This window comes from Sorex fumeus, unplaced genomic scaffold (assembly GCF_029834395.1).
Source record: "Sorex fumeus unplaced genomic scaffold, SorFum_2.1 ptg000051l, whole genome shotgun sequence".
In the NCBI taxonomy this organism is placed as follows: Eukaryota; Metazoa; Chordata; class Mammalia; order Eulipotyphla; family Soricidae; genus Sorex; species Sorex fumeus.
In genome coordinates, this window is record NW_026606108.1 from 37,676,168 (window position 1) to 37,703,840 (window position 27,673).

The 27,673-nt window shown below is 56.9% G+C and overlaps 2 protein-coding genes across 3 annotated transcripts; both read left to right on the forward strand.

Annotated features, from left to right (window-relative positions):
- The first annotated feature begins 455 nt into the window (after positions 1-455).
- On the forward strand, positions 456-6,933 carry REEP2 (receptor accessory protein 2). Of its 2 annotated transcripts, none has more exons than XM_056124406.1 (8): positions 456-619; positions 1,750-1,822; positions 2,073-2,149; positions 5,623-5,743; positions 5,898-6,011; positions 6,207-6,348; positions 6,450-6,580; positions 6,667-6,933. In XM_056124406.1, the coding sequence occupies exons 1-8, from the start codon at positions 588-590 to the stop codon at positions 6,733-6,735; spliced, it is 759 nt and encodes a 252-aa protein (XP_055980381.1). In that variant the 5' UTR covers positions 456-587; the 3' UTR covers positions 6,736-6,933. The 2 variants fall into 2 exon arrangements, with proteins under 2 accessions (XP_055980381.1, XP_055980382.1); XM_056124407.1 differs by having other exon boundaries at positions 458-619; positions 6,453-6,580.
- Positions 6,934-23,520: 16,587 nt separating this feature from the next.
- On the forward strand, positions 23,521-27,402 carry EGR1 (early growth response 1). The gene is made up of 2 exons (XM_056124434.1): positions 23,521-24,113; positions 24,852-27,402. Exons 1-2 carry the CDS (start codon positions 23,792-23,794, stop codon positions 26,174-26,176), a joined length of 1,647 nt encoding a protein of 548 aa, XP_055980409.1. The 5' UTR covers positions 23,521-23,791; the 3' UTR covers positions 26,177-27,402.
- The last annotated feature ends 271 nt before the right edge of the window (positions 27,403-27,673 follow it).

Sequence of the window (27,673 nt, forward strand, 5' to 3'; positions counted from 1 at the left end):
ATGAGAGGGGGTGGGTAGGGTTGTCAGCTGTTGGGGAGAGTTGCCTATTTAATGCAGGCAGCCTGGGTTCAGACGTAGCTGCAGGACTGTTTTGAAACCCTGCTAATTATCAGGCTTCCCTGAGTGTGCTTATTGTCCGAGGTAATGATACCCTCAGCTTTATTGCCCTAAATAATGGCTAGCACCCGCTAAGCCCTCCAGAGGGCCCAGCCAGAGCTGCTAACAGGACGGCGGTTCAGGTGGATCCCTCTGGCCCTTGAAGCCCCCTACCCCAGGCCTGGGAAGCCCAAGCTCCGCGCCCCCCACCACCACCACCTTCCCGCGGTGGTCTGCAGGCGGGCCCTGAGGGTCAGGCGGCGCGCCTGAGCCAAGCAGGTGCAGGGGGCGCGCCCCTGCGCCGCCGCCTCCCCTTTAAGAGCCGCCGCCGCCCACGGCCGGCCGCTGCGGCAGGGACCTCCCCTTTAACGGCGCGGCTCGCGCTCCGCGGCCCCCGCGGCGGCTGCTGCTGCGGCTGCTACTGCGGCGCCCGCTGCTGCCGCCGCCGCCGCCGCCCGGCCTCGGCAGCTGCATCCCCGCCCGGCCCCGCCATGGTGTCCTGGATCATCTCCCGCCTGGTGGTGTGAGTGACGGGGCGCCGGGAGCGGCCCGGGGCTGGGGTGCGGGGCGAGGGGCGGCGGGTGGGGGCCGGCAACGGCCGTCGAGGACCGCACGGGGGGGGGCGGGGGGCGCCTCTTGGAGGTCCCCAGAGACCCGCAGGGCTAGAGGCCAGCACACAAGAGCCACGGCGGGCGGAGCGCGACCGGCCCCGGTTCCCACCCCCATTTATTTCTAATCCGGGTGCCCTCGCCCCATCCTCCCGGCTGAGTCGCTGGGCGTGATTCATGGGGTGGGGGGAGGCGGCATGTCCCCTCCCCCACCCGCCCCGCAGATCGGGGCTGGCCGAGCTCCCAGGGGACCGGGCTCATAGCAAAGAGTGGGAGCATAGTGGAGCGTCGTCATTCTGTGGCTTCGGGCCTCCCGCGGGGCCTGCGTCCCCTCCCGCCCCCCTGCACCGCCTGGACCCCAACGAAGGGAGGACACCGGGTGGCCTTCTTTCCCTCCTGGCAGCCACTCCCTAAGGCCCGCGCCCGCCCTGGGAGACTCAACCCCCATTCCCGCTCTCCTGCCCTGTGCTGGCAAGCTGGCCGACCCCGACCCCGGGATCCCCATCCTACAGACGGGGTGCAGGGCCTGCGTTCTCAGTGTGGCCTGGAGGGTGACTGCTTCTCAGGGATCCCCACTTGCTGCTCCTGCCACCCCATACCCCAGCCCACTCCTGAATGTGTAGGGGAAGGAATGCACCCCCTTTACCCTTCCAGGGCTGCCTGTCCCTGTACTCTGCTGTCAGGGCCACCCCAGGGCCTCTAAGTGCCAGGCAGGTGCCCCGTTAGAAGTGACAGCTGTGAGGCACAGAGGTAGAGGGCCATGTGTGCGTAGAAGAGGCCGGGGGTCTGGAGAACCCCCATCACACCCCATCAGACTAGATGCCCCCAACCCCGCCCCCAGGATTCCTTTGTGTAGAGCTAAGGCTCCGGGGTCTTCCCATACCTGGAAAGGGGCTGAGACAGGCAGTGCCCCTGGCCTGTGGGACCTCAGGGCTGTGCATCTCAGAGTCCATCCCTCCCCCACACCCCGGGACTGATGCCAGCTGGGAGGGAGCAGCGTGTGCCCTGGCGGCCTCGGGACCCAGCAACCACGGTGCCTCCCCAGGCTCGTCTTTGGCACCCTCTACCCAGCCTATTCTTCCTACAAGGCCGTGAAGACCAAAAACGTGAAGGAATATGTGAGTTTCCCACCCACCCCCACATGGTAGAGTTGGGGGCAGAGGGGGAAAAAAGTGGAGGATGGGGGAGCCTAGGCACTGCTGCTATCAGCACGGAGACCCTGGTTCAAAGGAGTCCTGTGGGGGCTGTCCACCCCCACACCCTCTAGGACCCTCAAGGCCATTCTGCCCGGTCCTGTTCTGCAGCACCTGGGCGGGCAGAGGGTTCGGGGGGTTCCCAGGCCCCCCAGCGCTGCTCTTCCTGCCCCAGGTGAAATGGATGATGTACTGGATTGTCTTCGCCTTCTTCACCACGGCCGAGACCCTCACAGACATCGTGCTCTCCTGGTGAGTGAGGCCACTGTCCCTCGGGCCCGGGGCTCTCCTCCTTCAACTCAGCCAGCCCCAGAAGGCCAGACCCAGGGCACAGCCCCGCAGAGTCCCATGGGGCTCTGGATGGCCCCTTACACCAGGCCAGCAATAATCAGACAGGGCCACAGAGATAGTACAGCGGGTAGGGCACCTGCCTTGCATGCGGCTGACCCCAGTTTGATCCCTGGCATCCTGTATGGTCCCCTGAGCACCATCAAGAGTGATTCCTGAGTGCAGAGCCAGGAGTAAGGACTGAGCACTGCCAGGTATGCCCCCCCACAAAATATATATATATATATACATGCATATATATATATATATATATGTACATACATACATACATACATACAGAAAGACCACAACAAGCTGTGCACGTTTTACATGTCGGAAAACCAGGTTCAGTCTCCGGTACCACAGAGGGTCTCCAGAGCACCGCTGAGAGTGACCCCCAGCACCCATCTGAGAATAGCCCCTGATCACTGCTGGATGTGGCCCAGACACCCCACCACCACACACATACACTCACACACACACATACACTTCCCCTGATCACTGCTGGGTGTGGTCCAAACACCCCACTACCACCACCATCACACACACACACACACACACACACACACACACAGCCCCTGATCACTGCTGGGTGTGGTCCAAACACCCCACTACCACCACCATCACACACACACACACACACAGCCCCTGATCACTACTGGGTGTGGCCCAAACACCCCACCACCACACATACACACTCACACACACACATACACTGCCCCTGATCACTGCTGGATGAGGTCCAAACACACCATCACACACACACACACACACACACACACACACACACACTTCCCCTGATCACTGCTGGGTTTGGCCCAAATACACCATCACACACACACACACACAGCCCCTGATCACTGCTGGGTGTGGCCCAAACACCCCACTGCCACCATCACACATACACACACACACACACACACATCTAGGGAGATAGCTCAGAGAACAAGGATGCATGCCAGATGCCTGGGCTTAAATCCTGGTACCACAGGATTAAAACCAACAAATAACAAGGGCTGGAGAGATAATGCAGGAGAGGAGACACTTGCCTTGCAAGCAGCTATGGTGGCCAAATCCCCTGAGCACTACCAGAGAACACTCCTGAGCACTGAGTCAGGATTAAACCCTGAGCACCACAGGGTGGCCCAAAACAAAAAAATAAAAGAACAGCAAAGCCCTTATGCTTTTATAGGTGGGGGCTAGGGGTGCAGTTTAGAGCTCAGGGACTATTCCTGGCTCTGTGCTTAGAGTCAGGGGACCATAAGGAGGTGCCATGGATCAGACTGGGCTTGGCCACATGCATGTAAAGCACCTTGACTTGACTATCTCTCCAGTCCACAGACCCCATATTTATTTCTGGTGGCATCTAAAAGTACCACCGAGGGGCTGGAGTGATAGCACAGCGGGTAGGTCGTTTGCCTTGCACCCAGCCGACCCCGGTTCGATTCTCAGCATCCCATATGGTCTCCTGAGCGAGCACTGCCAGGAGTAACCCCGGAGCATCACTGGGTATGACCCAAAAGGTAAAGGTAAAGGCCCTCCCGTTGATCGTCGATTTGCTCGAGCGGGCCCAGTAACGTCTCCATTGGAGACTTTGTTGTTACTGTGTTTGGCATATCGAATACATCACGGGGAGCTTGCCAGGCTCTGCCGTGCGGGCGAGATACTCTCGGTAGCTTGCCGGGCTCTCCGAGAGGGGCGGAGGAATCGAACTCGGGTCGGCCATGTTGGCTGCGTGCAAGGCAAATGCCCTACCGCTGTGCAATGACCCAAAAAGAGAAAAAAATTAAATAAATAAAAGTATCACCACAGAATTCAGGAATCCAGGGCTCAAAGTGATTAATGATCGTACAGCAGGTAGGGCACTTGCCCTGCCAGCGTGTCCTCCTCCCCAAAAAAGGCTTGCTCTTCAAACCCCTTAAGTACCCTCAGTGTGAGCCCTGAGCACAGAGCCAGGAGTAAGCCCTGAGTACCAGCACCACTGAATGTGGTCCAAAAAACAAAACAAAAGGTGCTGGCTGGATTGATAGTTCAGCAGGTAAAGCACTTGCCTTGCATGCAGCATCCCATATGGTCCCTCAAGCAGTGACAGGAGTAATTTCTGAGTGCAGAGCAAGTAGTAAACCCTGGGCATGGTGTGGCCCTAAAACAAAACAACAGCAAAAAAAGTGAATGTTTATTGAATGAGCAGATGCCTCTTGGGCGGGGCCTAGCTTAGCCCAGGGCAGCAGAGGTGAGAGAACAAGTCCATGAAGAGACCAAGGAGAAAGAGGGTCCAGGATGGATGGGGAGAGGCTGTGGCTTTGGAGCAGAAGGAAAGAGAGACTAGGAGAGAGGACATTGGGGCCAGAGCGACAGTACAGAGGGTGGTGCACTTGCCTTACACACACCTGACCTGAGTTTGATCCCCAGCATTCCATATGGTCCCCTGTGCACTGCCAGGAGTAATTCCTGAGTGCAGACCCAAGAGTAATCCCTGAGCACCCTGGGTATAACCTCAAAATTAAAAAATAAACAAATAAATAAAGAGGGTGGATGCAGGGACATAGTTCAGTGGGCTGCAGCATATGCCTGGTGAGCGGGAGGCCCCGAGTTTGATCCCTAGCACCACATGGCTCCCCAAGCACTTCCAGGGTGGCCCCGGTGGCCCCTGAGCACTGAACCATCCACCCTGGTTGACCTAGCATTACCAGGAGTGGCCCCTGGGTTCTCTGATCCTTACTTGGGAGCAACCACCCCACCACCCCAAAAAATACTGAAAGCAGCAAGGGAAGGTGTCTCAACACAAAAGGAACAGGGCAAGTTGGTGGGGCTTTGTGAGCAGTGGTGGCCTGTGGCGATGCAGGGGCAGGAGCAGCACAGCGGGCAGGGCCGTCTCCTTAGGTGAGAGCGCAGGCACCAGGTGGACAGGGACACAGGAGTGCTCAGCAGAGAAGTGCTCCCCCTGCGTGTGTGAGGCCCTGGGTCACCTCCCTGGAGCTCCCCACACACATACATACATACACATACTCATACGTACACACACACACACATGCACACACTCACACGCTCATACACTCATACACACACACATACATACACTCTCATACTCCTACACACACTCATACTCATACACATACACTCATACACATATTCATACACATATACACGCTCATACAATACACTAATATACGCACTCACATTCACACACTCAGATACATTCACACACATACACACATTCACACACACAGACTCATTGACACATACACAGTCACACACACACTCAAAGACACAGGCGTGATCTGGAAAGTTGGGTCACACCTTGGTGCTGACCCACGGACAAAGCTGGGGGGTCTCCCTTGACCTTAGGACTTGCCACAGGAGCCCCCCTGACCACTGCCCGGCTCTGCACCCCCCAGGTTCCCCTTCTACTTCGAACTGAAGATCGCCTTTGTGATCTGGCTGCTGTCGCCCTACACCAAGGGCTCCAGCGTGCTCTACCGCAAGTTCGTGCATCCGACTCTGTCCAACAAGGAGAAGGTTTGACCCCTCCGTGCTGGGCCCTTCCCGCTGTCCCTGTGGGAATCAAGAATCTGAAGTGGACTAGGAGGGGGGCATGGCTTTGTCCAGCATGAACGAGCGAGGGGGGCCGGGACCCCCACCCATTCTGTCTTCTTGCCCTGTCACCCCGCAGGAGATTGACGAGTACATCACCCAGGCCCGAGACCGGAGCTACGAGACCATGATGAGAGTGGGCAAGAGGGGCCTGAACCTGGCGGCCAATGCCGCGGTCACTGCTGCAGCCAAGGTAAAGGGGGACGGGGCGGGGGTGCTCGCAGTAGGGGGGCCCAGCAGCCATCTGGACACCACCTGCCTCCCTGGTCACTGCCAGCTGTGACTCCCCCCAACAAACGAAGGACTGGAGCTGGCTCCCAGGGCTGGCCCTGGCTCACTGGGTCCCTCTGAGCCCCCATCCCCGCCACCGGCTCCCTCCACCCCACAGGGCCAGGGGGTGCTTTCAGAGAAGCTGCGGAGCTTCAGCATGCAAGACCTGACCCTGCTCCGGGATGAGGATGCACTGACCCTGCAGGGGCCTGACGGCCGCCTCCGCCCCAGCAGCCTCCTGGACCCCATCGAGGACCGGGGTACTGATGGCGCCCCGGGGGGGCGGGGGCGCGGGAACAGGGTAGGCCCACAGGGGTGACACCTAAACCCCACCTCACACACACACACACATGCCCACCAGGAGACAACCCTGCGCTGAGCATCAGGACCAGCACAAGCCTAGCCGATCCCCGTGTGGAGGCCTCCGAGGAGGACCCAGGAGACAAGGTCCCGAAGAAGGTCAAATCCACGAAAAAAGTGCCCAAAGCCGAGGTGCGGCAGCCGACCGGGCGGGAGCATGGGCTGGGGTCTGGGCTGAGATTTGGGCCAGGCTGCTGATCGCCCCCTTCTTCCTGCAGCCACTGGCCTCCAAGACACTGAAAGCTCGGCCCAAAAAGAAGACCTCTGGCGGGGGGGACTCAGCTTGAGGCCCCTCCAGGCTACAGGGCGAGGAGAATTCTCCAGAAGGGTCTCAGCCCCTGCCCAGACTGTGCCCAGAGCCCTCCTTTCTCCCCAGGACCCTCACGGGGCTGCCTCAAGCCCACCTGTGACCTCTGGAAGGGCTTGGGAAAGGGGGCGCCCTACTGTGGGGGGGCCCCAGGGCCGAGGCTGGAGGAGGTGGAGGGCGGGGGGGTCCGGATCGTGGGCTGCTGTGTCCCCGCTCCAGCCCTGTCCCCACCTACCCAGTGCCTTGCTGAAGACCATGGCCATCCCCCCACTGTGCTCCCCTGTGGGGGTGAGCAGGGGCCAGTCACAGGCCCCATGGAGCCCCCCTCAGGCTCCTGGGTGCAAGCAGAAGGCCTCGGGGAGCCCGGGGCTCTGCGGGTGCTTACACACATGACAGGGCGGGCTGTGTGTTCCGTGGCCCCAAAAGGACATGGCTTCCAGAGGTGCACGTGTGAGCATGTGTGTGCGTGTCTCAGTCTGGGGGTCAGGGGCTCTGGAGATTTTCCTCCAGCAGGGACCCCCCACTCCTCAGCCCCGGCAGTTGGCCGGCACCCCTGCCCAGCCCCCCTGCCTAGCCCTCCTTCCTCATAGCCCCCCTCACCTCCCTGGCCCACAGTCCCCATTCCCATCCCCTGGGGCTGGACTCCCCCTTGCCTCCAGGAGCCCGCTCCTCCCCTCTTGGGCCTGCCCTCCACACCCCTGCCCCAACTCCTGCCAAGAAGGGGTGAAGAAGGGAAGTGAGGAGCTGAGGGCTCCACGGGCACCCACAGACAGGCCCTGTGCTACCGGAAGAGTCAATAAACCACTCTGGCCCCTCACTGACCAGTGTCCGCTCCTGTGCCCTCACCACTTGGGAAGGGTCCCTGGGAGGAGGGGGAAGAAGGGCCCCAATTGGGGGAGGGGGAAAGGAGGGGGAGGAGAGCTCAGGGAGGGGGCACAGGAGCAGGCAGCTAGCAGAGGGCTGAGGGCATGGGGCCCCGGGCTCCCTCCCCAGGTGTCACAGAGGCTTTGTCCTTCAACGCTTGCACTATGCTGGCCGCTTGCACTATGCTGGCCGAGAACCCTCTGAACTTGGGGATGGGGGGAGGGAGGCATCTTCCTCCAGCAGCCCTGGGAAAGCCACTGCTGGTCTCTGAGAAAGAAGAGAACAAGTCAGAGAACTCCCTGGTTCTAGAAAAATCTCCAGAGTAGAGTACAGCAGTGTTGTGAGCAGCCAGTGTAGGCCTTTGCTCACTGAACCCCATGCGTGCACGCGTGCATGCTTGGGCTGCTTGTGGAGTTGGACCCTTCAAATCAGGCCCCCACAAGGGGCTGGAGAGAGCACTGCAGGTGCTTTGCCTTGTAAACAAAGGGCTCACTCCCCAGCACCCCTGAGCAAAGAGGCACAGCAGGTATTGATGCAGGCAGGTAGATTAGGGAAGGGCCCCCCTCACGGGAATGGAAGTTCTGGGGAGTCGTAAGGCCACCCAGCTCTAAGCAACTAAAACCTGCCAAGACCTTTACCTAGAGCCAGCCCAGAGAAGGTGGGGCCCCCCCTCGGAGAGAAGCTCCAGTGCGAACAAAGGTCAAGAAAAGGAGCTACAAAGACAACCAGCCCAACTCTACCCTCCTTGGTAACCACCCTAGCAACAGACTCTATCTTCCCTAGAAGCACATGGGGCAGCTTGGGAAATACCCTGCAAAGGTCACCTTGATCAAAGGAAGCACGTGCACATGCCGCCGGAGCCCAGGTGCTGCTTGTGCCCACGTGGCCAAGCACATGCGGTGCCCACATCTCCTCTCTTGCGATGTGTGCTGGGCTCTCTGCCTTTGGAGAAGCCCGCATTCTCTCTCGAACACTGCTCTCACTTTCCCTCCTTCCCCTCCTAAAAACCTCCAAATAAAATCTGTTTTTACTTCACTGCTGAAAGTCGTTTTTGGTGGTCCTGGGTAAGGCCTGGGACGGGCTTTCCCTTCCCGCAGAGAGCAACTCCTCGCTCTAGCCCGAGTCTACGACTCCGGTGGCAGGGATCAGCTTTAGTGCTCAGAAGACCAAGCGGATGCAGGTGTGGCTTGATGCCACTTCGTCGGGCTGGTGGGACTCAGGTCTGGGCTGCGCAGGGACTCATCGCAGACTTTATCAGCCAGTCCCAGGATGGCAGAGGTGGATCAGAAGAAGGTGACGGTCTCTCTCCTCCCTGCCTCACATAAGCCACCTATGGGGGCCCTCTGACTTCATTATAGCCCAAAAAGGAAAAAGAAAAAGACACCCCCCAGATTTTCAATTTCTCCAAAAGCCATCTATATTTGTTTTGGGGACACACACAGCTTACTCCTGGGCTTACTCCTGGCTCTGAGATCAGGGATCACTACTGGTAGTGGTGGTTGCAGAGCAGGGAGGAATGGGGTGCCAGGGATTGAACCCCAGGCTGGCCACGTGCAAGGCAAATGCCCTGCCAACCATATTATTGTTCCGGCCACTTGCAATTTCTTAACTCTGGTTTTCATCCTCACGTGCACCCGCCCAGCCTATATGTGTAGATGAGGGCAAAGGCCTTCAGGTGGGTAAGGCCGTCTCACCTTTGAAGTGTCAACTCCCCGGGAAGAGCAGGCTGGCATGGTGGCCATAGTAGCTCTGAGGGCCACAGCCATGCCAAGGTGTGGGAATGAAGACTTCTGGTGGAGGGAGAGAATGTGCAGCACGCAGCACGCAGCACGTCTGCATGCATGCACACACGCACACACGCACGCACACACATATTCATCTGCACCCACAATGTCCATGGCTAAGGAGGTCAGACCCGCGCTGCCAGGCTCTCTGAGCACCTCTAGGTTTCTTCTGCCAACAGGAACATGCTCAGATTCCCAAGCTCTTTGGTGCGTTGCCATGGAAACACTTGGTCTCCTAGAACTCGGCACAGGGCCTGGCCCCTGTGGTGCAGGGGAGGAGAGGAGAGGAGAGATGGAGGGTGACAAAGAGCGGGGTTGGGCTGGCATCTCAGCAGTAGGGCGCTTACTTTGCATGTGTCAGGCCCTGCATTCTATCCCTGGTATGGCAGAATTAAAAAAGTCAGTGAGAGAGTCCAGAAGTAAGCCACTTGCCTTGCATGCAGCCCACCCTGGTTTGATACCTGGAACTGCACATGGTCCCCCCAAGCCCCACCAAGAGTGATCACTGAGCACAGAGCCAGGAGTAAGCTCAAATACAAAAACCAAAAACAAAAAGACAGGGAGGGATGGAGCGATTGTGGGTAGGGCATTTACCTTGCATGCGATCTGTCTGGGCTTGATCCCTGGCATTCCATATGGTCCCCCAAGCACTGCTAGGAGTAACCCCTGAGCATCTCCCTCATGGCCCAAAAACAAACACAAAAAAAGCCAAACCACCACAGGGACAAAGCTGCAGCCCTGCTGGCCTGGGGTCCCTGACTGCAGCCGCAACTGTTGGTTCCTTTCAGCAGGAGCTCCCACTCAGGAGCCTCCACAGGCTGCAGAGAAAAACCGGGGCTCATGCCAGCTCTCCCTGATCGCAGAATGGCCGGTGCCCAGCTCAGCCTGGACAGCTTCCTTCCAGGTCCCAGGATGCCTGCGAGGAGGAGGATCTCCACTAGGTGGCGCAGTTCCCTCCTAGTCTGGGATTCCCAGGGCTGCCGGACCATTTTCCTCCCTAAGGACTGCTCCATTGTAGAAGTATCCTTGAAGGTGCACAGAAGGGTTGTGGGGCTGAAACGTTCATTCCTGAGTCCACACCACCCCTGATCACTACTCACAGCCAATGATCGAGCCCCAGAGGGCAGAGACCTGCCTCGGGTGACAATGCAGTGTTCTCCTAGGTGGCAAGGGGATGGAGATGCTGTGTGTATCCCATGGCCCAGCCTGGGCCTCTGAAGTGGCTCTTGTCCAGTGAGGATGAAGGAACTGATTTCAGATGGAGCGAGGGGCCCAAAAGGTGGAAAAGGGGGTCAGAATGATAGTTCAAGGGTTAAGGTGCTGCCCTGCAAAGGGCCAACCAGGGTTCAGTGCTGGGCACCTGAGCCCATACAGGAGTAAGACCTGAGCACAGAGCCAGGAGTAATCAATGAGAACAGCCACGTGTGCAGGGCCCAGGGAAGGAAGCTCCCCCACTGCACCTGCCTAGAAGGCCATGATGACAACCCCAGGCCAGTTTCACGGCCCCTGTCCCTGCCTCTCCCCTTACACATATCTGGGGTACAGAGGGGTTGAAAGGTGGGACAACAGGCCAAAGCAATAGTACAGCAGGTAGGGCTGTACCTATCTTGCACACAGTTGATCCAGGTTCAATTCTTAGTATCCCATATGGTCCCCCGAGCCCGCCAGGAGTAATTTCTGAGTGCAGAGCCAGGAGTATGCTCATACCCCTGAGCATCGTCGGGTATGACACAAAAAAGCAAAAAGTGGGACAACGGTGGGCTAGAGCAATAGTACTTGCCTTGCACACAGCTGACCTGGGTTCAATCCCCAGCATCCCATAATGGTCCTCTAATCCCCTCCAGAAGTGGTCCCTGAGCACAGAAGGAAGGGAACAAAGACTATAATCCCCACTCTCTGGAATCCCAGAGCACTGTATGGTCTGGGGCCACACCCAGCGGCGCAGGGCAGGAGGGCAGTTAGTGCTGTGGGACCCTGAGGTGCTGGGAGTCAAACCTGGGTCTCCAGCATCCAAGCATGCACTTCAGCCCCTTGAGCCATCTCCCAAGTCCAATCCCAGGGGTTCTGAGGGTTTGGGGTTTGGGAGCCACACCCAGTGATCATCTGGGGCTGCTCCACGCTTTGTGGGGGGCGGAGGGTCGTCTGTGGTGCCTGGGGGATCGCAGGGAGCAAACGATCAGGGACTCAGGCTCCTCTATCCGAAGGCTGCTCCTCAGCTTCTGAGCCATCTGCCCGGGCCCAAGACATTTTTGCAGGTGCCACGGCTGGGTATCTTTCTTTAGTGAGTGGGCCACGCCCGTTGATGCTCAAGGCTTCCTGCTGGCTCTCTGCTCAGGGATTTCTCCTGGTGGTGCTTAGGGGATCACCTGGGCTTCTGGGGACTGAACTAGAATCAGCTGTGTGCAAGGCAAGTGCCTTCCCCTGAAGGACCTCTCCGGCCCCAACTCCTCACTGCCTTTCCCTGGCCTCTTTCCCAAGTGACCCCCCGGTTCACATCCCTAATGAGTTACCCCTCTCCTTTTGTCCCAGCCGGATGAATGGGTGATCAATAAATAATGCTGCCTGAAATATTCATGGGGAGTTTTACACTAGCATCCCTTAGCTGAGCCTTTCACGGGGGAACCTGAGAGCTGCTAGAGGCATGCAGGGCCCCCCAAAAAGTGCTTGGCTGTCTCGGTGCCCACTCAGGATCCTGATCTGCCAAGATTTCTACCCATTCCCATCTCAACCAAAATCAAGATTCAGGACTGGACAGAGTACTGAAAGGACTGAGCATGTGCTTGGCTTTGGCTCAGGCCTACATCTGATCCCAGCACCACTTGGTCCCCCAGCACTGCCAGGAGTGACCCAAAACACTGAGCCAGGAGTAGACCCTGAACACAGCAGGTAAAGTCAGCCAACCAGGGGCTGGAGAGATAGCATAGCGGGTAGGGCGTTTGCCTTGTGTGCGACCAACCCGGGTTCGATTCCCAGCATCCCATATGGTCCCCTGAGCACTTCCAAAAGTAACTCCTGAGTGCAGAGCCAGGAGTAATAATCCCTGTGCATCACCGGGTGTGATCAAAAAAAAAAAGCAAAAATAAATAAATAAATAAATAAATAATAAAGTCAACCAACCATCCACGACGCTTTCCCTTCAAATAAGTAACAGTATCCCAGAGACTGACAGCCAGCTCCCCATCCCATACCCCAAAATGGGGTCTTGAACCAAGTAGAAAAGTTTCCTAGGGGCTTTCTCTTCTACACTGCAATGGAAACCCACTCCTCAGTTCCAAGTCCCAGGACAGGATTCTCCAAACCCCACCTCAATAACGACCTGAGTAAAAAAGACACAGGGGCTCCCCACCTCTGTTCCCCAGAAAGAAGGGAAAGAGAGAAAGTGGAAGTTCTTGAACCTAGCTAACCCTGGGCCAGCTCCCTCCGGGAAGCCAGGCCCCAGTGAGGACCCCCCAAAATCTTTGGGGGTCCAGGGCCTGCTACCCAAAAACATTCTCCTGCCTCACGTGGCCACTTCCTTCATGCCCTTCCAGTGCCAGCTTTGATGTGACTTAGCTACCTCCCATGCCCCAACCTCCATCTCAGCCTCCAGTTCCCCCAAAGATCACCCTGTCTTTCCCGGGTCATGATCTCCTCAGCATCTAACACCAGGCCTGGCACACAGGATGCCAGCAGTGGGCATGTCTCGATGGAACGTTCCAGTGATGGCCCTCAAAACTCTTCCACTCCTGGAAAAACACCGCGTTCCAGGCCTGGGAGTTGTGCTGAGCAATGCGCCTGCCCCTGAGTGGGGTGTCTGCACTCCCCTCCCCTGAGGGGGGAGCTCTCTGCTCCCCCCTCTCCCTCATACACAGATGGGAGGCAGCTTTGCAGCCACATTCAGTTCTCACTTTAATTCAAAAGCTAAATTGGGAAGAAGAGCAGCTTCACACCCCCAATTTAGCCCGATTTAGCCCCGGAGAGAAAAGGGGAGACAGCCAGGATGTTGCCAGGCAAAGGAAGAAGACTGGGCCTGGGGTGGGGAGTGGTGGCAAATATACCCAGAACCCCAGAGAAAACAATGACACCCCATTACCCAGCTTCTAAGAATAGGTCACCCAGAGCTAGAACCTCAGAGGGACCCTCAAGGTCACTTTTCTCTAGCACAGCAGCTGTACCGGGCACTGCCCAGTTCAGGGGTCATTCCAGGAGGGGGAAGAGTTTGTGCTGATGAGTTAAAGGGAGGGGCCGGCTGCTTCCGTCCCTGGTGGCAAGAAACCAGCATCTTCTTCCAAGTCTATCTTTCATCCCTCTTGTGACGGCTGAGAGATGACAAATAGACACGGATCCTCGGGGTTGGGGTGTTGTCTCAAAGGGGTGAGGCACAAGCCTCTGCCATGCACAAGGCTCAGGTTCAGTCACTGGTACCCCAGGACCCCTCAAGTAGCACTTGGCAGTGTTGAGGGTCCACCTCTCCCCCCCAAAAAAAAGTAAAATAAGAGGCAGAGAGATAGTACAAATCATAAGGTGTTTGTTATGCATGCAGGTAACCCTGGTTCAATCCCCAGCACCACATGTGATTCCCCCAAACATGCATTACATGTGATCTCCCAAACATCACTAGCAGCTCTGGTCCCCCCCCCCAAAAAAAAACAAATAATAAAACAACAAACAATGCTAGATACTTTGTCAATGTCTATTTATAAAAGTATAATGGCACTAATCAAAAGATGAAAACAGGAGCTGGAGTCATAGTACAGCAGTAGGGCACTTACCTTGCATGCAGTCAACCCAGGTTTGATCCCCTGCACCCCATAAGGTCCCCCAAGCACCACCAGTAGTGACTCTGGAGTGCAGAACCAGGAGTAAGCCCTGAGTACTGCTGGCTGTGGCCCCCAAACCACACACACAGACCCAAAAAAAGGTGGAAACAACCAAAATGTCCAACGACAGGTGAATGAAGAAACACAAAGTGATCTGTCCATGCAATGAAATATTCTTCAGTCATGAAAAGGGGTGAACCTTGCAAACATGACACCTAGTGAAGACGTCACAAGAGAACCTACAGCAGGAAAAATTCATAGAGAAAGAAATTGTAATAGCAGCTATCTAAGGCTAAGGCAGGGAACCAAGAAGAGGCAATTAGGGGCGGGAGCAATAGCACAGTGGGTAATGCGTTTGCCTTGCACGCGGCCAACCCAGGTTCGATTCCCAGCATCCCACATGGTCCCCCGAGCACCGCCGAGAGTAATTTCTGAATGCATGAGCCAGGAATAATCCCTGTGCATTGCTGGGTGTGACCCAAAAAGCAAAAAAAAAAAAAAAAAAGAGGCAATTGTTGTTTTCTGGGTAGAGAAATTCTGTTTGGAACAACATAAAAGTCTTGAATATAGATAATAATAATAATGGTCGTGGGACATTGTGAATATACTTAATGCTACTAATTGTCACTTCAAAATGGTTATGACAGAGGGACTGGGGAGATAGTTCAGAGATTAAGGCATTTGTCTTTATGTAGTTGACTCCCCACACCACATATGGTACCCCAAGCTCTGCCAGGAGTGATCCCAAACAGAGAGCCAGGAACAAGCTCTTAGCAATGCCAAAGATAACAAACAAAAAATTTAAGGGTGGGGGATGCACATCCAGCTGTGCTCAGGATCTACTACTTCTGGCTCTGTGCTCAGGGATCACTCCTGGCAGGCTTGGGAGACCCTATGTGGTGCTGAGAATCAAACACAGGTCGGCTGCATGCAAGGCGTGCAAGGAGTGCCTTACCCACGGCATAATCTTCTTGGCTCCAAAACAATTATTTTCTTTATGATTGCACAGGAGAGATAGTTCAGTGGGCTGAACATCAGTTTTGCATGTTAGAGTTCAGTCCCCAGTACCACACATGGTCCTCAGAGCACCACACTCAACCTGAGCATAGAGTCTGGACAAAACAAAAGTGGTTATAATGGGGAGCTGCAGCTGTAGTTCAGTGGTAGAGGACATGATTTGTATGTATGAAATCCAAAAATTTTTTTCAAAGTAAAATTTATGTGATGTGTATTTCACCAACATAAATTTCTTTAAAAGACACTGAGTCCAGGGCCTGCAGGGAAAGCGAGCTCAATGGACTGAGGGTCTGCTCTCAGGCAGGGGGCCAAGTTTGATTCCCACACTGTGTGATCCCCCAAGCACCACCAGGAATGACCCCTGAGCTGCTAGGTGTGATCCAAAAACCAAACCCAAACCCAAACTGGGTCTCAGGAGACCCAAAGATCCTCTGCCTTTGCTGGCAGGCATTTTGCAGCCTCTCCCCAGTGCCAAGGCAGAGGGATGAGCCTACAGATGAGAACCACTCACCATCCCGGCCATCTGCCCCCTCTCCTCCGGGCCACCCGTGTGGTCATCCCGATAGACTCTGCTCCCTGCTTCTAGGACCCGCTTCCTCTTCTGGCATGCTGACTGCTCCCTAAAATAGGATTTTCCTCTGGGTGCAGTCAATAAAGTGATGGTTCCTGGGGGAGGAAGAGATGACCTTTATACAAACACTTCAAAACATAAAAGACTCCTTTGCTCAACTCTTCAGGAAATGGATTCACTTTGGCTTCCCCCGCCCCTGTCCTTCACCCGTGGGCCACACCCAGTGATGCTCCTGGCTCTACACTCAGGAATTACTCCTGGTGGGGCTCTGGAGGCCAGGCGGTATGGGGTACCTGGAATCTAACCAGTCAGCTATGTGCAAAGCAAGCACCCTACCCACTACTCCATACTATTACTCCAGCCCCCGTACAATGGCATTATTGCTTTGAGGTTTTGGGGTCACTCCTGGCAATGCACAGGCTATTACTAGGTTGATGCTCAGGGATAACTTCTGGCCAGGACTGTGGTACAGGGAAGGGCACCAAACCCCAGCATGCACTCAGCCCTCTGCGCATCTCCCCAGCCTACAAAATATGGTGCTCAGGACTTCTCTCTTGCTCTCTGACTGGGAAGTGCCTTGAGTCTGTGAGAGCTGGCCTGCTGTGCCCAGATCTCCCTCCTTACACTACTTGGTTTCTGAAGGCTCAGACCAGCCCCTTCACCAAAAGAAGCCAAAGTGAATCCATTTGCCAAGTAACAAGAGCAATGAGGAGAACCGGGTAACCGGGTATGCGCCGCCCCCCCCCCCCCCCAACACACACACACATGCCTGGAGCAGAGCTGCTATTTGAGAACTCTTGAAGGAATAAGATGATCCTTCTCACTTGTCTCCTCTACCCACCTTGCTGCAAGAACTCCTGAAGGGGAGCCAGAGAGCCAGTACAAGGGTTAATTTGCTTTGCCTGTAGTCAACCCTAGTTTGTTTATTACTAGGGAGTTGGGCCACAGTGACTATGCTCACGGTTTACCCCTAGCTCTGTGCTCAGGGATCACTCCTGGTGGGGCTCAGGGGACTCTATGTGGTGCCAGGGTTAAACCCAAGTCAGCCAGATGGGAAGCAAATACATGACCTACTGTACTGTTTCTCTGACCTTAACCCATCCTCAGTTGGATCCCTGACACCACATGAGGCCCCAACATCAAAGGAAATAACCCAGAGCACAGAGTTGGGATTAGCCCTCAGCACCACCGGTGCCCCCAAAGAAAACATCCTACAGGGCAACAGCTTTGACTGGTTCATTCTAGAATCCAAACGCAAACAGTTTTAAGGTCCTGGATTCTTGGGTCTGGCATGGAGCCCTGAACAAAAGAAAATACAAAGAAAATGAAAAGCTCAGTGGTAGAAGTGGGAGATCACAAGCCTTTCCTGAGGCCATGGCAGGAGGGAGAGAGGGAGGGAAGGAGTGAGAAAAGAGAAGGGAGGAAGGAAGGAAAGGAGGGAGGAAGGAGGGAGAAAGAAGGGAGAAAGAAGGGAGAAAGAAGGGAGGGAGGGAGGGAGGAAGAAGGAAGGAAGGAAGGAAGGAAGGAAGGAAGGAAGGAAGGAAGGAAGGAAGGAAGGAAGGAAGGAAAGAAGGAACTTGGCTGGTATTGAGGGGGCAGGGGGCTTCATCCAGAGGGTCCTGGATCCTGAAGTAGGTGTTCTGAGTGCTCTGAGCCACTTTCCTCTCGGCGCTGGGGTGAGAAGGTACCCACCAGCTTCTTAAAGTACTGACAGCACAAATGCCTCTCAAGGGCTTAGTACAGAGCCTGTGGCATCCGCAATGTGCCCTGGGGACAGGATGGGGAGAAAGATTGTATCTCAGATTAAGGAAAATGGGAGGAAACAAGCCCTGCTGATATTATTGTCATTATTGTCGGCTTTGGATTTTTTTTTCTTCCCAGGCGGGCGGGACGGGTGTTTGGGAGTGTTGGTGAGGTCACTGCCAGAGTCGGGTAACCCCAGGGGCTGCCTGCCGCCTCCCCAGCCCCTCCCCCTTCCCCAGGCCGCGAATTCTAAGCTCACCCACCGAGAAGCTGAGCAGCTCTGGTGCGGGCGGTGCGGGGCCAGAAATAACCGCGTTGCTATTCCTGCTTTCCTGAGCTGGAAGGGAACGCTGCCTTCCCCGCTAAAGGCGGCTCCGGGCGGCATCCGCGGCGCTTATGTAACACCCCCTCCCTTCGCCTGCAGAGATTTCTGCAGCGGGCTTTTCTGCACACCAGGCTTTGGGGGGGCAGGGAGCCAAGGCACCACGCAGACCATTCCCTGACCCCCGTCCGGAGGATACCCACTGTGGGAGAGCGGGGACCTCCAAAACCAGCAGTGGCATTCTGGGTCAGAAGGGTCTGGTAGAGCCCTTCCCAAGTGATTACCCTCCCCACTCACACCGCCCCAGCTCATGGCCCCCCTGGCCTCCGCTTCAAGTCCAAGGTCAGGTCCATAGCCTTTTGGGCTGACTCAGAAGACAATTGTCCAGACGCCCACAATCCCAGGCCATGGCCCCTCCTGTCTAGACCCCAACCCCCAGATCTCATCCTGTAGCCTCAGGTCCTACTGTGAAGGTCCTCCTCAGACCTGCCTGCTCCTCCTGGCCCAAGGCCCCACCTTCAGAACTCAGTTTCCCCATCTGGAAGTGGAGGAGAGATGGATGGGTCTCTCCCGACATACATGCCCTGGAATGACTGTCATTTCCCAGTTTCTCATTCTTCCCCCTCTCTCTTTTTTATTTCCCACCCCTGGAGTTGCTCAGAGGTTACTCCTGGCTCTGTGCTCAGGAATTTTTTCCAGGTGGTGCTCAGGAAACCATATGGGATGCTGGGGCTCAAACCCCGGTTGGCTGTGTGCTCCTGACTTGCTGTACTATTTCTCCAGCCCCTCTCCCTTCTCTTAGGCCCTTCATGTTTCCGGGGAGCCCGTGACTTGTTGGAAAGTGTGACAGGAGCCCCAGACAGAACCCAAGAGTCACTTCCTGCACCCCCGCGACCACAGCAGTGCAAACCACAGTCTCAGCAGCACATGCGGGTGCTGACGTCGCAGGGGAAGAGGAAGCAGCGATGGAAAATGGGGCTGGCTTGCTCTGAGAGCGGCAGCTTGGGGCCCTGGGTGTCACAGACCTGAGTGCTCCCGCCGGCGTTCTCCAGCGTTCTCCGGAGCTTCAGCTGCCCTTCCCACTCACACCGCCCCAGCTCATGGCCCCCCTGGCCTCCGCTTCAAGCTCAAGGTCAGGTCCATAGATTCAGCCGCTTCTCACCTCTGCTGCCACCTCTCCCGTTGGCCTCTCCCATTGGAAACTCTGAGTGGCTGATTCAGACCTTCAGGCCCTTTGAGCGGATCTCCCTGGTCCGGGGGCTTCTGCACCCGACGCCTTGGTGCCAGGGCCCAAGTCCCAGGCTCATTCCTAAGGCCAGCTGGAGGGCCTGCTGGCACCTAGGCCCGGGTGCAGACTCAGCTCCCTCACCCAGCTCCCTTACCCATGATCTGCTTTCCCCTACACCTCAGGCCACTTGTCCTGTCTGAATTGGTGCTTACAAGCTCAACTGAGACTTGGCCTTTCAGGAAACAGCCATGCTTTTTGTTTTTGTTTTTTTGGGGCCACACCCAGCAGTGCTTAGGGGCTGCTCCTGGCTCAGTGGTCACTCCTGGTGGTGCTTAGGGGACTGTGGAGTACCAGGAACAGAAAGTTTGACCTCAGGGCCAGAGTGATAGTTCAATGGGTATAGGGAGCTTGCCTTGCGTGTGGACAATGCAGGACAATCCCCATCATCCCATATAGTCCCCCAAACACTGCCAGGAGTGATCCGTGAGTGCAGAGCCAGGAGTAACTGCTGGGTATCACCAGGCATGCTGCCCCCCAAATTTGAAGATATTGGGTCTCAGAAGTGACCTCCAATTGCAGAGCCAGAAGTAAGTCCTTGAGAAAAGCCAGGTGTGGTCCCAAAATAAAAAAGGAAAATAGCTGATCCTCCTACATGCAAAACACTGGCCTACTGGGCTGGGGGCGGGGCTCAACTCCTTTGGTCCCCAGCTTCAGTAAACAGAAAATGGTCAGAGGCCAAAGACACAGCAGATAAGCAAAGGGGGTAGCTTGGATGCCCAACCCTGCTGTGGAGGAAGCAGGCCAGCAGCCAAGCTCTCTTGGGGAGGCATTGGCATCGGTCACCTTGTTGTGAGGCTGACAGGCACCAAGTTGGGGCATCCTGCAAGACACACTTTCTGGAAGATGGGGGGTTTGGGCTGGTTGAGAATGTCACCATCCAATCTGCAGAAGCTGTCTCAAGGACTGGAAGAGAGGGGAGAGTTGAAGGGTACGGTTCACCCATACCATTCTGCCCATACCTGATCACTCATCCTTGGTGAGGGGTCAGATAGGGGTGGGGGTGGGGGAGGGGCTGCACTGCTCTTTGTTTTGCTTTGCCTGGAGTGCAAGTTGCTTTTATCTCACTTTGTTTTTATTTTTTCATTCAATTTTATTTTTATTATTTTTTAAAAATTGGGTCTCACCCAGTAGTGCTGGGGTGGGGCCAGAAGGGAAACATTTAGTACCAGGGATGGAACTCAGCACACAGCCCACTGAGCTCTTTCTGGCCCCTCTTCTCAGTCTTCCCATCTCTGCATAACTGTCACCGCTCAGCATGCATTCCCCCTTCCCCCCCCAGCATATTACACTTCCCACAATCCAAAATTGTCCTTTTGATTTACATAGCTCTTTCATTTTATCTAACAAGAACAGCAGTTTCCCCAGGAGGGCAAAACTCCATCTGCCTCCTGCAATGTGATGTCTGGGCAGTTCACAGGGGCAGGACTAGGCTCTGAGAAAACCAGCGCCTACTCAGGCCTGCCACTTGTGAGCTTCGGGCAATCTAGGGAAACCCTCTCTTCTTTGGGGTTCCACGGGTGATTACTTTCGCAGAATGTTGAAAATTTCTGCCCTGGGAAATGATGTTCTACTGAAGCAAGAAGATTCAGATGAGCTCTTGGGCACAATGTCCCCTGTGTCTGGACTGGAATGTGTCTCCCCCCCTGCACAATTTCTCAGAAATGGGTGACAAGGTTTGCTTTGAGACTGAGAAGGGTGGAAGACAATTTTATGGGTGCCCTTGTGGGTCAAAAACCTCTGAAGTTAACAATCTGAAGATAACAACAGTCATTGTTTACTGAATGCCAAGTGCAAGAATCGCTCTAAGCTAGGGGACTTCCCAGATGGCCACTCATGTCAGTGTCAGTCTTCACAACAATCCTTCCATGTGGGTATCATTAACATTCATCAGATTTTCCAGTTAAAGTAAGTGAGATGCAGGGGCTAGGGATGATGCAAAGGCTGGAGCTCAAGCTTTGTAAGCAGGACTCACCCTCTACCTGTCCAACCCCACCAGCTTTCTCCAGCCATTCCTGCTCAGTTTTCGTTTGTTGGGCCACACAGAATCTGCGCTCAGCAGTCACTCCTGGTGATGCTGGGGAGGGGAGGGTTGGGGGAACTATCTGGGATGCTGGGATCAAACCCAGGTGGACCCTGTAAGGCAAACACCTTACCCGCTGTACTACAGCTCCCCTCCGTCCCAAAAAGATCCCTGTTTAGATGACCTGCAGCACCATCTAATCCCTAGTGCTGGACATAGAATGGAGCACAGAGGAGTGAGGAATGCACTGCCTGGGCTGGGATTAGCCCTGAGCCACTGGTGAGACCCCAAAACAAATAAAAGAAAGTGAGAGAGGCAGGGGATGGGGCTCAGTAGTGGAGCACTTACCTTGTGAGGCTCAGGGTTCCACTCCTGGTACTGCAGAGAAAAAGAAATGAAATGAAAATTTTTTTAAAAGCCTGACCTGTAACCCACCAGGGAATAGCAAAACGGGCATCCAGAAACACAGGACCACTTGAACAAGGAGGCATCCCTCCTAAAGACCGTGGGAAGAAACCTCCAACACACAGAGCTGCAGCATTTAGGATGGGGAGCGTACAGTTAGAGCGCGCGTGTGTATATGCGTGTGCGTGTATGTGTATGTGTAAACCTGAACGCAGCCCCCTGACCCCGAACTGAGAAGAGTCTGGGTTCACTGAGACCCCCTCCCTCTCACAAAGCTCCCTCCAACACACACACACACACACACACACACACACACACACACACACACACGCGTGCGCGCGCGCACTTCCTGTTTTGTTTTAAATCTGGAAAACAGCACCTCCCCTACATTTTGAGCTAGGGCAGAAGCCTTCCTTCGGGAATCCCAGTTCTCTTCGGGGTGCGCACTAGACTGCAGGAAAGTGGGGGAGGGGTCCAGGACCCCGAGGGCTTCCCCGTCCTGTCCTGCTCCGGGGAGACCCGCGGGAGCCGGCCCCGCCCCCGGCCAGGCTCGGGGAGGGAGTGTTACCCCGGCGGTGGCGGCTCCCCGGGGACTGCAGGGGGAGCCCAGGCTGCGGCGCCTGCTCAGAGCGCGCTCACTGCGTCTCAGGCTCCCCGGCCTGGCGCAACGCCCAGCGCAGAAGCCGGGAGGGGGGCCGGGAGGCGGCGGAAGAGCCCATTGGGTCCCGGGGAACAACGCCGCAGCCGGGACCTACAGGGGGCAGCAACAGGGCAGGGGTCCCCAGACAGCCCGTGGGGAAGCCCCCGTCTCAGATTCCCCATGCCCCCCGCCTCCTGTACACCTGTTCTTGAGGAGGGGTGGAAAATGCTCTCCACTGCGCGGAGCCCCCTGACAGCCTGGTGGGACCAGGGCTCAGGTCCTCCCTAGGGCAATAAGGATCCCTCACCCGGGGACCGGCCCTTCGCTCTGGGGGGCGCACAGGGATACCCAACAGCCCCACGCCATTGGCCGCAGGCGCAGAAGAAGCAGGTGGCTGGCCGCCACACCGGCCCAGGAACCTCCTGGCTCGGAGTTGCCAGCCTCAGTTTCCCCTGCGACACCTGGAGAGCCGTGGCATTGGCCAAGGACCGGGGTCAAGGCCCCGCCTCTCCAGGGCGGCCACCGGCCCGGCCGGCCCCGCCGCTCCTCCCCCCCCCCCCCCGACTCCCGCCCGGCTCCCACGGTCCCCGAGGTGGGCGGGCGGCCCTGGATGACGGCGGCAGAATCCCGGCCCGACTCGCCCTCGCCCCCGCCCTGGTCCCGGGCTTCCCCAGCCCAGTCCGCCGGGGGAGCCTCCAGAGCCGCCGAGCGCCGAGCGCGGCGCATCTCGAGCCCTCCCCGCCCGGGCGTCCCCCGCTCTCGAGCTCTTCGGGCTCCCGGCGGGGAATCAGGCAGGAGGGGGGCTGTGGGGGAGGGAGCCCGGGAGCGGCGCGCAGCGACCCGGAAAGGCCATATAAGGAGCAGGAAGGATCCCCCGCCGGAACAAGCCTTATTTGGGCAGCGCCTTATACGGAGCGGCCCGATATGGCCCGGCCGCTTCCGGCCGCGGTGGGAGGGAGAGAGGCGGGGGCCCCGGGTGCCACGGCCAGGGCCGCGTCCGGAGCTCGGGAGCCCAACGGACCTGGGAGTCCCCGGCGGCGGCTCGAGCCCTGCGCTGCCCCGACGCCTGGGCTGCCAGGGTTCGTGAGCTGGCGCGGGGCCTGCGGTGCGGGATGGCGGTGCCCCGTCGCCCTCCGAGAGGGGCTTCACGTCACTCCGGGTCCTCCCGGCCGGGCTTGCCATATTAGGGCTTCCTGCTTCCCATATTTGGCCATGTACGTCACGACGGAGGCGGGCCGGTGCCGCGGCAGACCCTTCAAATAGAAGCGGATCCGGGGAGTCGCGAGAGATCCCAGCGCGCAGAACTTGGGGAGCCGCCGCCGACGCCGCCGCCGCCGCCGCCAGCCGCCGCCAGCCGCCGCCAGCGCAGGAGCGGCCCCTGCCCCAGCCTCGGTAGCAACGCCGCGTCCTCACCGGCCGGCGGCGCGGGCGAGCCCGGGCACCCCACCTGCGCTCGCCACACTGTTCCCCGCGCCCCGCATGTGACCCGGCCAGGGCCCCCCAGAGTGTGTCCCCAAAGAAGCTGCGGCCCCGGGGCTGCGCCCACCCGCCCCAACATCCGCTCTCCAGCCCGCCGATCCGGGATGGCTGCAGCCAAGGCCGAGATGCAGCTGATGTCCCCACTGCAGATTTCCGACCCGTTCGGCTCCTTTCCCCACTCGCCCACCATGGACAACTACCCTAAACTGGAGGAGATGATGCTATTGAGCAACGGCACTCCCCAGTTCCTCGGGGCCCCGGGGGCTCCCGAGGGCAGCGCCGGGAACAGCAACAGCAGCAGCAGCAGCAGCAGCAGCGGGGGCAGTGGAGGTGCAGGTGGCGGCGGCAGCAGTAGCAGCAGCGGCAGCAGCGCCTTTAACCCTCAGGGGGAGGCCGGCGAGCAGCCCTACGAGCACCTGACTGCAGGTAAGCGGTGGCCTCAGCCAAGGATTAGCCCCCTCGCCACCATCCTGGCATGCAGTCCTTCCCCACGACATCTGCAGCGCCCCTCACCGCAGCGGCGCCCTGGGAGCTCCGGGATACGAGTGGGGTTTCCCTTCCATTTGCTCTCGTTCCCCGGGGCTGGTGTTAGCCGATGCCTGGGGACATCCGTTCCCCTCACTCCCTCCCCTCCTCATCCCTAGCCAGGCGCAGAGGAGCGAGCTCTTGTTTTGGACGCAGAGATGTGGGGCTGCGTGGGTGGATGGGGGGAGGGGAGAGCTTGTTTTGACGAGTTGAGCTGCGCCCCCAAACCCCACCTCCACCCCTGCTCCCAGCTCCTGGGAGAGCCTTGCCTTGTGCGCCACCTGGCAGCGAGCCTGTGACCCGTGGCCAGGGATGTCCCCGCCGGCCGGAGTAGGGGGCGCGTGCTCACCGCGGCCAAGGGGGTGCTGGCGGGAATCCCTTGCCTGCGCAGCCGCTGCAGCGGAGCGCGGGGAGCTGCAGTGGAGGGGATTCTCTGTGTTTGCGTCAATTGTTATTGAAATGGGCTCCACCGCTGGAGCGGGGCCAGGAACATTGCAATCTGCTGCCATCAATTATTAACCAGCCCCGGGAGTCAATGGTAGCTGGAGCGACCTCTTGCCTGACATCGCGGGTCCTCCTCGTCCTCCGGTGATTGCTCTTCAGTAACCCGGCCTCCCCCCTCTTTCTCCCCCCGCACAGAGTCCTTTCCTGACATCGCTCTGAATAATGAGAAGGTGCTGGTGGAGACGAGCTACCCCAGCCAAACCACCCGGCTGCCGCCTATCACCTACACTGGTCGCTTCTCGCTGGAGCCCGCCCCCAACAGTGGCAATCCCCTGTGGCCGGAGCCCCTCTTCAGCCTGGTCAGTGGCCTGGTGAGCATGACCAACCCACCGGCCTCCTCCTCCTCAGCACCGTCGCCAGCGGCCTCTTCGTCTTCCTCCGCCTCGCAGAGCCCAGCGCTGAGCTGTGGGGTGCAGTCCAGCGACAGCAGTCCCATCTACTCAGCGGCACCCACTTTCCCCACGCCGAACACTGACCTCTTCCCGGAGCCCCAGAGCCAGGCCTTTCCTGGCTCCGCCAGTACTGCCCTCCAGTATCCGCCTCCAGCCTACCCTACCTCCAAGGGTGGCTTCCAGGTCCCCATGATCCCTGACTACCTGTTTCCACAACAGCAGGGGGACCTGGGCCTGGGCACCCCCGACCAGAAGCCCTTCCAGGGCCTGGAGAGCCGCACCCAGCAGCCTTCGCTCACTCCGCTCTCCACCATCAAGGCCTTTGCCACACAGTCGGGCTCTCAGGACCTGAAGGCGCTCAACACCTCCTACCAGTCCCAGCTCATCAAGCCCAGCCGCATGCGCAAGTACCCCAATAGGCCCAGCAAGACCCCCCCTCACGAACGCCCCTATGCCTGCCCCGTGGAATCCTGTGACCGGCGCTTCTCCCGCTCAGATGAGCTCACACGTCACATTCGCATCCACACAGGCCAGAAGCCCTTCCAGTGTCGGATCTGCATGCGCAACTTCAGCCGGAGCGACCACCTCACCACGCACATCCGCACCCACACAGGCGAGAAGCCCTTCGCCTGTGACATCTGTGGGAGAAAATTTGCCAGGAGTGATGAGCGCAAGAGGCACACCAAGATCCATTTGCGACAGAAGGACAAAAAGGCAGACAAGGGGGTCGTGGCCTCTTCTGCCGCCTCCTCCCTTTCTTCCTACCCGTCCCCCGTGGCTACCTCCTACCCGTCCCCCGTGGCTACCTCGTACCCATCCCCAGCCGCCACCTCCTACCCTTCCCCTGTGCCCTCTTACCCCTCTCCTGGCTCTTCCACCTACCCGTCTCCCGTCCACAGCGGCTTCCCCTCGCCCTCGGTGGCTACCACCTACACGGCAGTGCCACCGGCCTTCCCAGCCCAAGTCAGCAGCTTCCCGTCCTCAGCCGTCACCAACTCTTTCAGCGCCTCCACAGGTCTCTCGGACATGACAACAACCTTTTCTCCCAGGACAATTGAAATTTGCTAAAGAGAAAGAGGGCAAAATGGAAAAGGGAGAGAAGGAAACACAGAGACTTGAAGGACAGGAGGAGGAGATGGCCATGGGCGGGTTCCTCTTCTGTCGGATGGAGGTTCTCAGCCAAATCCTCCCCAGAGCCCAAATGGAAGGACTCTTGGCCAACAGTCCTTTCCATCCACTCCCTCTTACCCCCTACTTCCCAATCTCTTTGAATTCAGCTGCCTGAAACAGCCATGTCCAAGTTCTTCGCCTCTATCCAAAGAACTTGATTTGCATGGATTTTGAATATATCTTTTCAGTATCATCTCCATTGTATGCCTGACCCTTTGCTCCCTTCGATGCTAGAAAATTCAGTTGGCAAAATGGGGTCTGGGCCCCTCAGAGCCCAGCCCTGTACCCTTGTACAGTGTCTGTGCCATGGATTTCGTTATTCCTTGGGGTACTCTTGATGTGACAATAATTTGCATATTCTCTTGTATTATTTGGAGTTAGGTCCTCACTTTGGGGGGGAGGGTAAAAAAAAAAAAAAGAAAAGCCAAGCAAACCAATGATGATCCTTTACTTTGTGATGATGCTGTGACAATTAAGTTTGAAGCTTCTTTTGAAACAGCAGTCCTTGGTATTAATCAGCATGTGTCAGAGTGACGTTCCGTTAACCTTTTTGTAAATACTGCCCGACTGTACTCTCACATGTGGCAAAATATGGTTTGGTTTTTCTTTTTTTTGGGAAAGTGTTGTTTTTTTTATTTTTTTGGTCCTCTTGGTTTAAAAAGTTTCACGTCTTGGTGCCTTTTGTGTGATGCGCCTTGCAGATGGCTTGACATGTGCAATTGGGAGGGATGGGCTCACCTCTCGCCTTAAGGGGGGCAGGGAGTGAAGATGTGGGGCGACTTTGGGAGCAGACTAAAGAAGAGGGCTGAGCTGAGCCTCGGGTCTCCAGAATGTAAGAAAACAAAATTTAAAAAATCTGAATTCTCAAAGGTCTATTTTTTTAACTGAAAATGTAAATTTATAAATATATTCAGGAGTTGGAATGTTGCAGTTACCTACTGAGTAGGCAGCGTTTTTTGTATGTTATGAACATGCAGTTCATTATTTTGTGGTCTTATTTTACTTTGTACTTGTGTTTGCTTAAACAAAATGACTGTTTGGCTTATAAACACATTGAATGCGCTTTATTGCCCATGGGATATGTGGTGTATATCCTTCAGAAAAATTAAACGGCAAATAAACTAGCTGTGGTTCGTCGTGCTTTTCCTAGGGGAAGGGGTTTGTAGTAGATTGGCCTGTGAAGGAGTTGGAGGAGCACCCATAGAGCCCCTGAGGAATCTGCAGAGTGAACTCTCAGACTGGCCATTGGCCCATTCCTCCTCCATCTGGTGGGTAGCAGTCTTATCTCAGAGGTGGGGAGTAGAACATGTGGCCAGAGGCAATGCCATTCTGACACCAAGTATTGGCCAGCCCTGCCCTCTATCTTTACGATCCTCTTTGGATTCTTCTAGGGAA

Excerpts from the sequence above, each read along its gene's own strand:
- EGR1 (XM_056124434.1), top strand. The coding sequence starts at position 23,792 with ATGGCTGCAGCCAAGGCCGAGATGCAGCTGATGTCCCCACTGCAGATT. Across the intron at positions 24,114-24,851 it reads CTACGAGCACCTGACTGCAG|AGTCCTTTCCTGACATCGCT; the intron begins GTAAGCGGTGGC and ends CCCCCCGCACAG.
- REEP2 (XM_056124406.1), top strand. The coding sequence starts at position 588 with ATGGTGTCCTGGATCATCTCCCGCCTGGTGGT. Across the intron at positions 620-1,749 it reads ATCATCTCCCGCCTGGTGGT|GCTCGTCTTTGGCACCCTCT; the intron begins GTGAGTGACGGG and ends GTGCCTCCCCAG. Across the intron at positions 5,744-5,897 it reads CTCTGTCCAACAAGGAGAAG|GAGATTGACGAGTACATCAC; the intron begins GTTTGACCCCTC and ends GTCACCCCGCAG.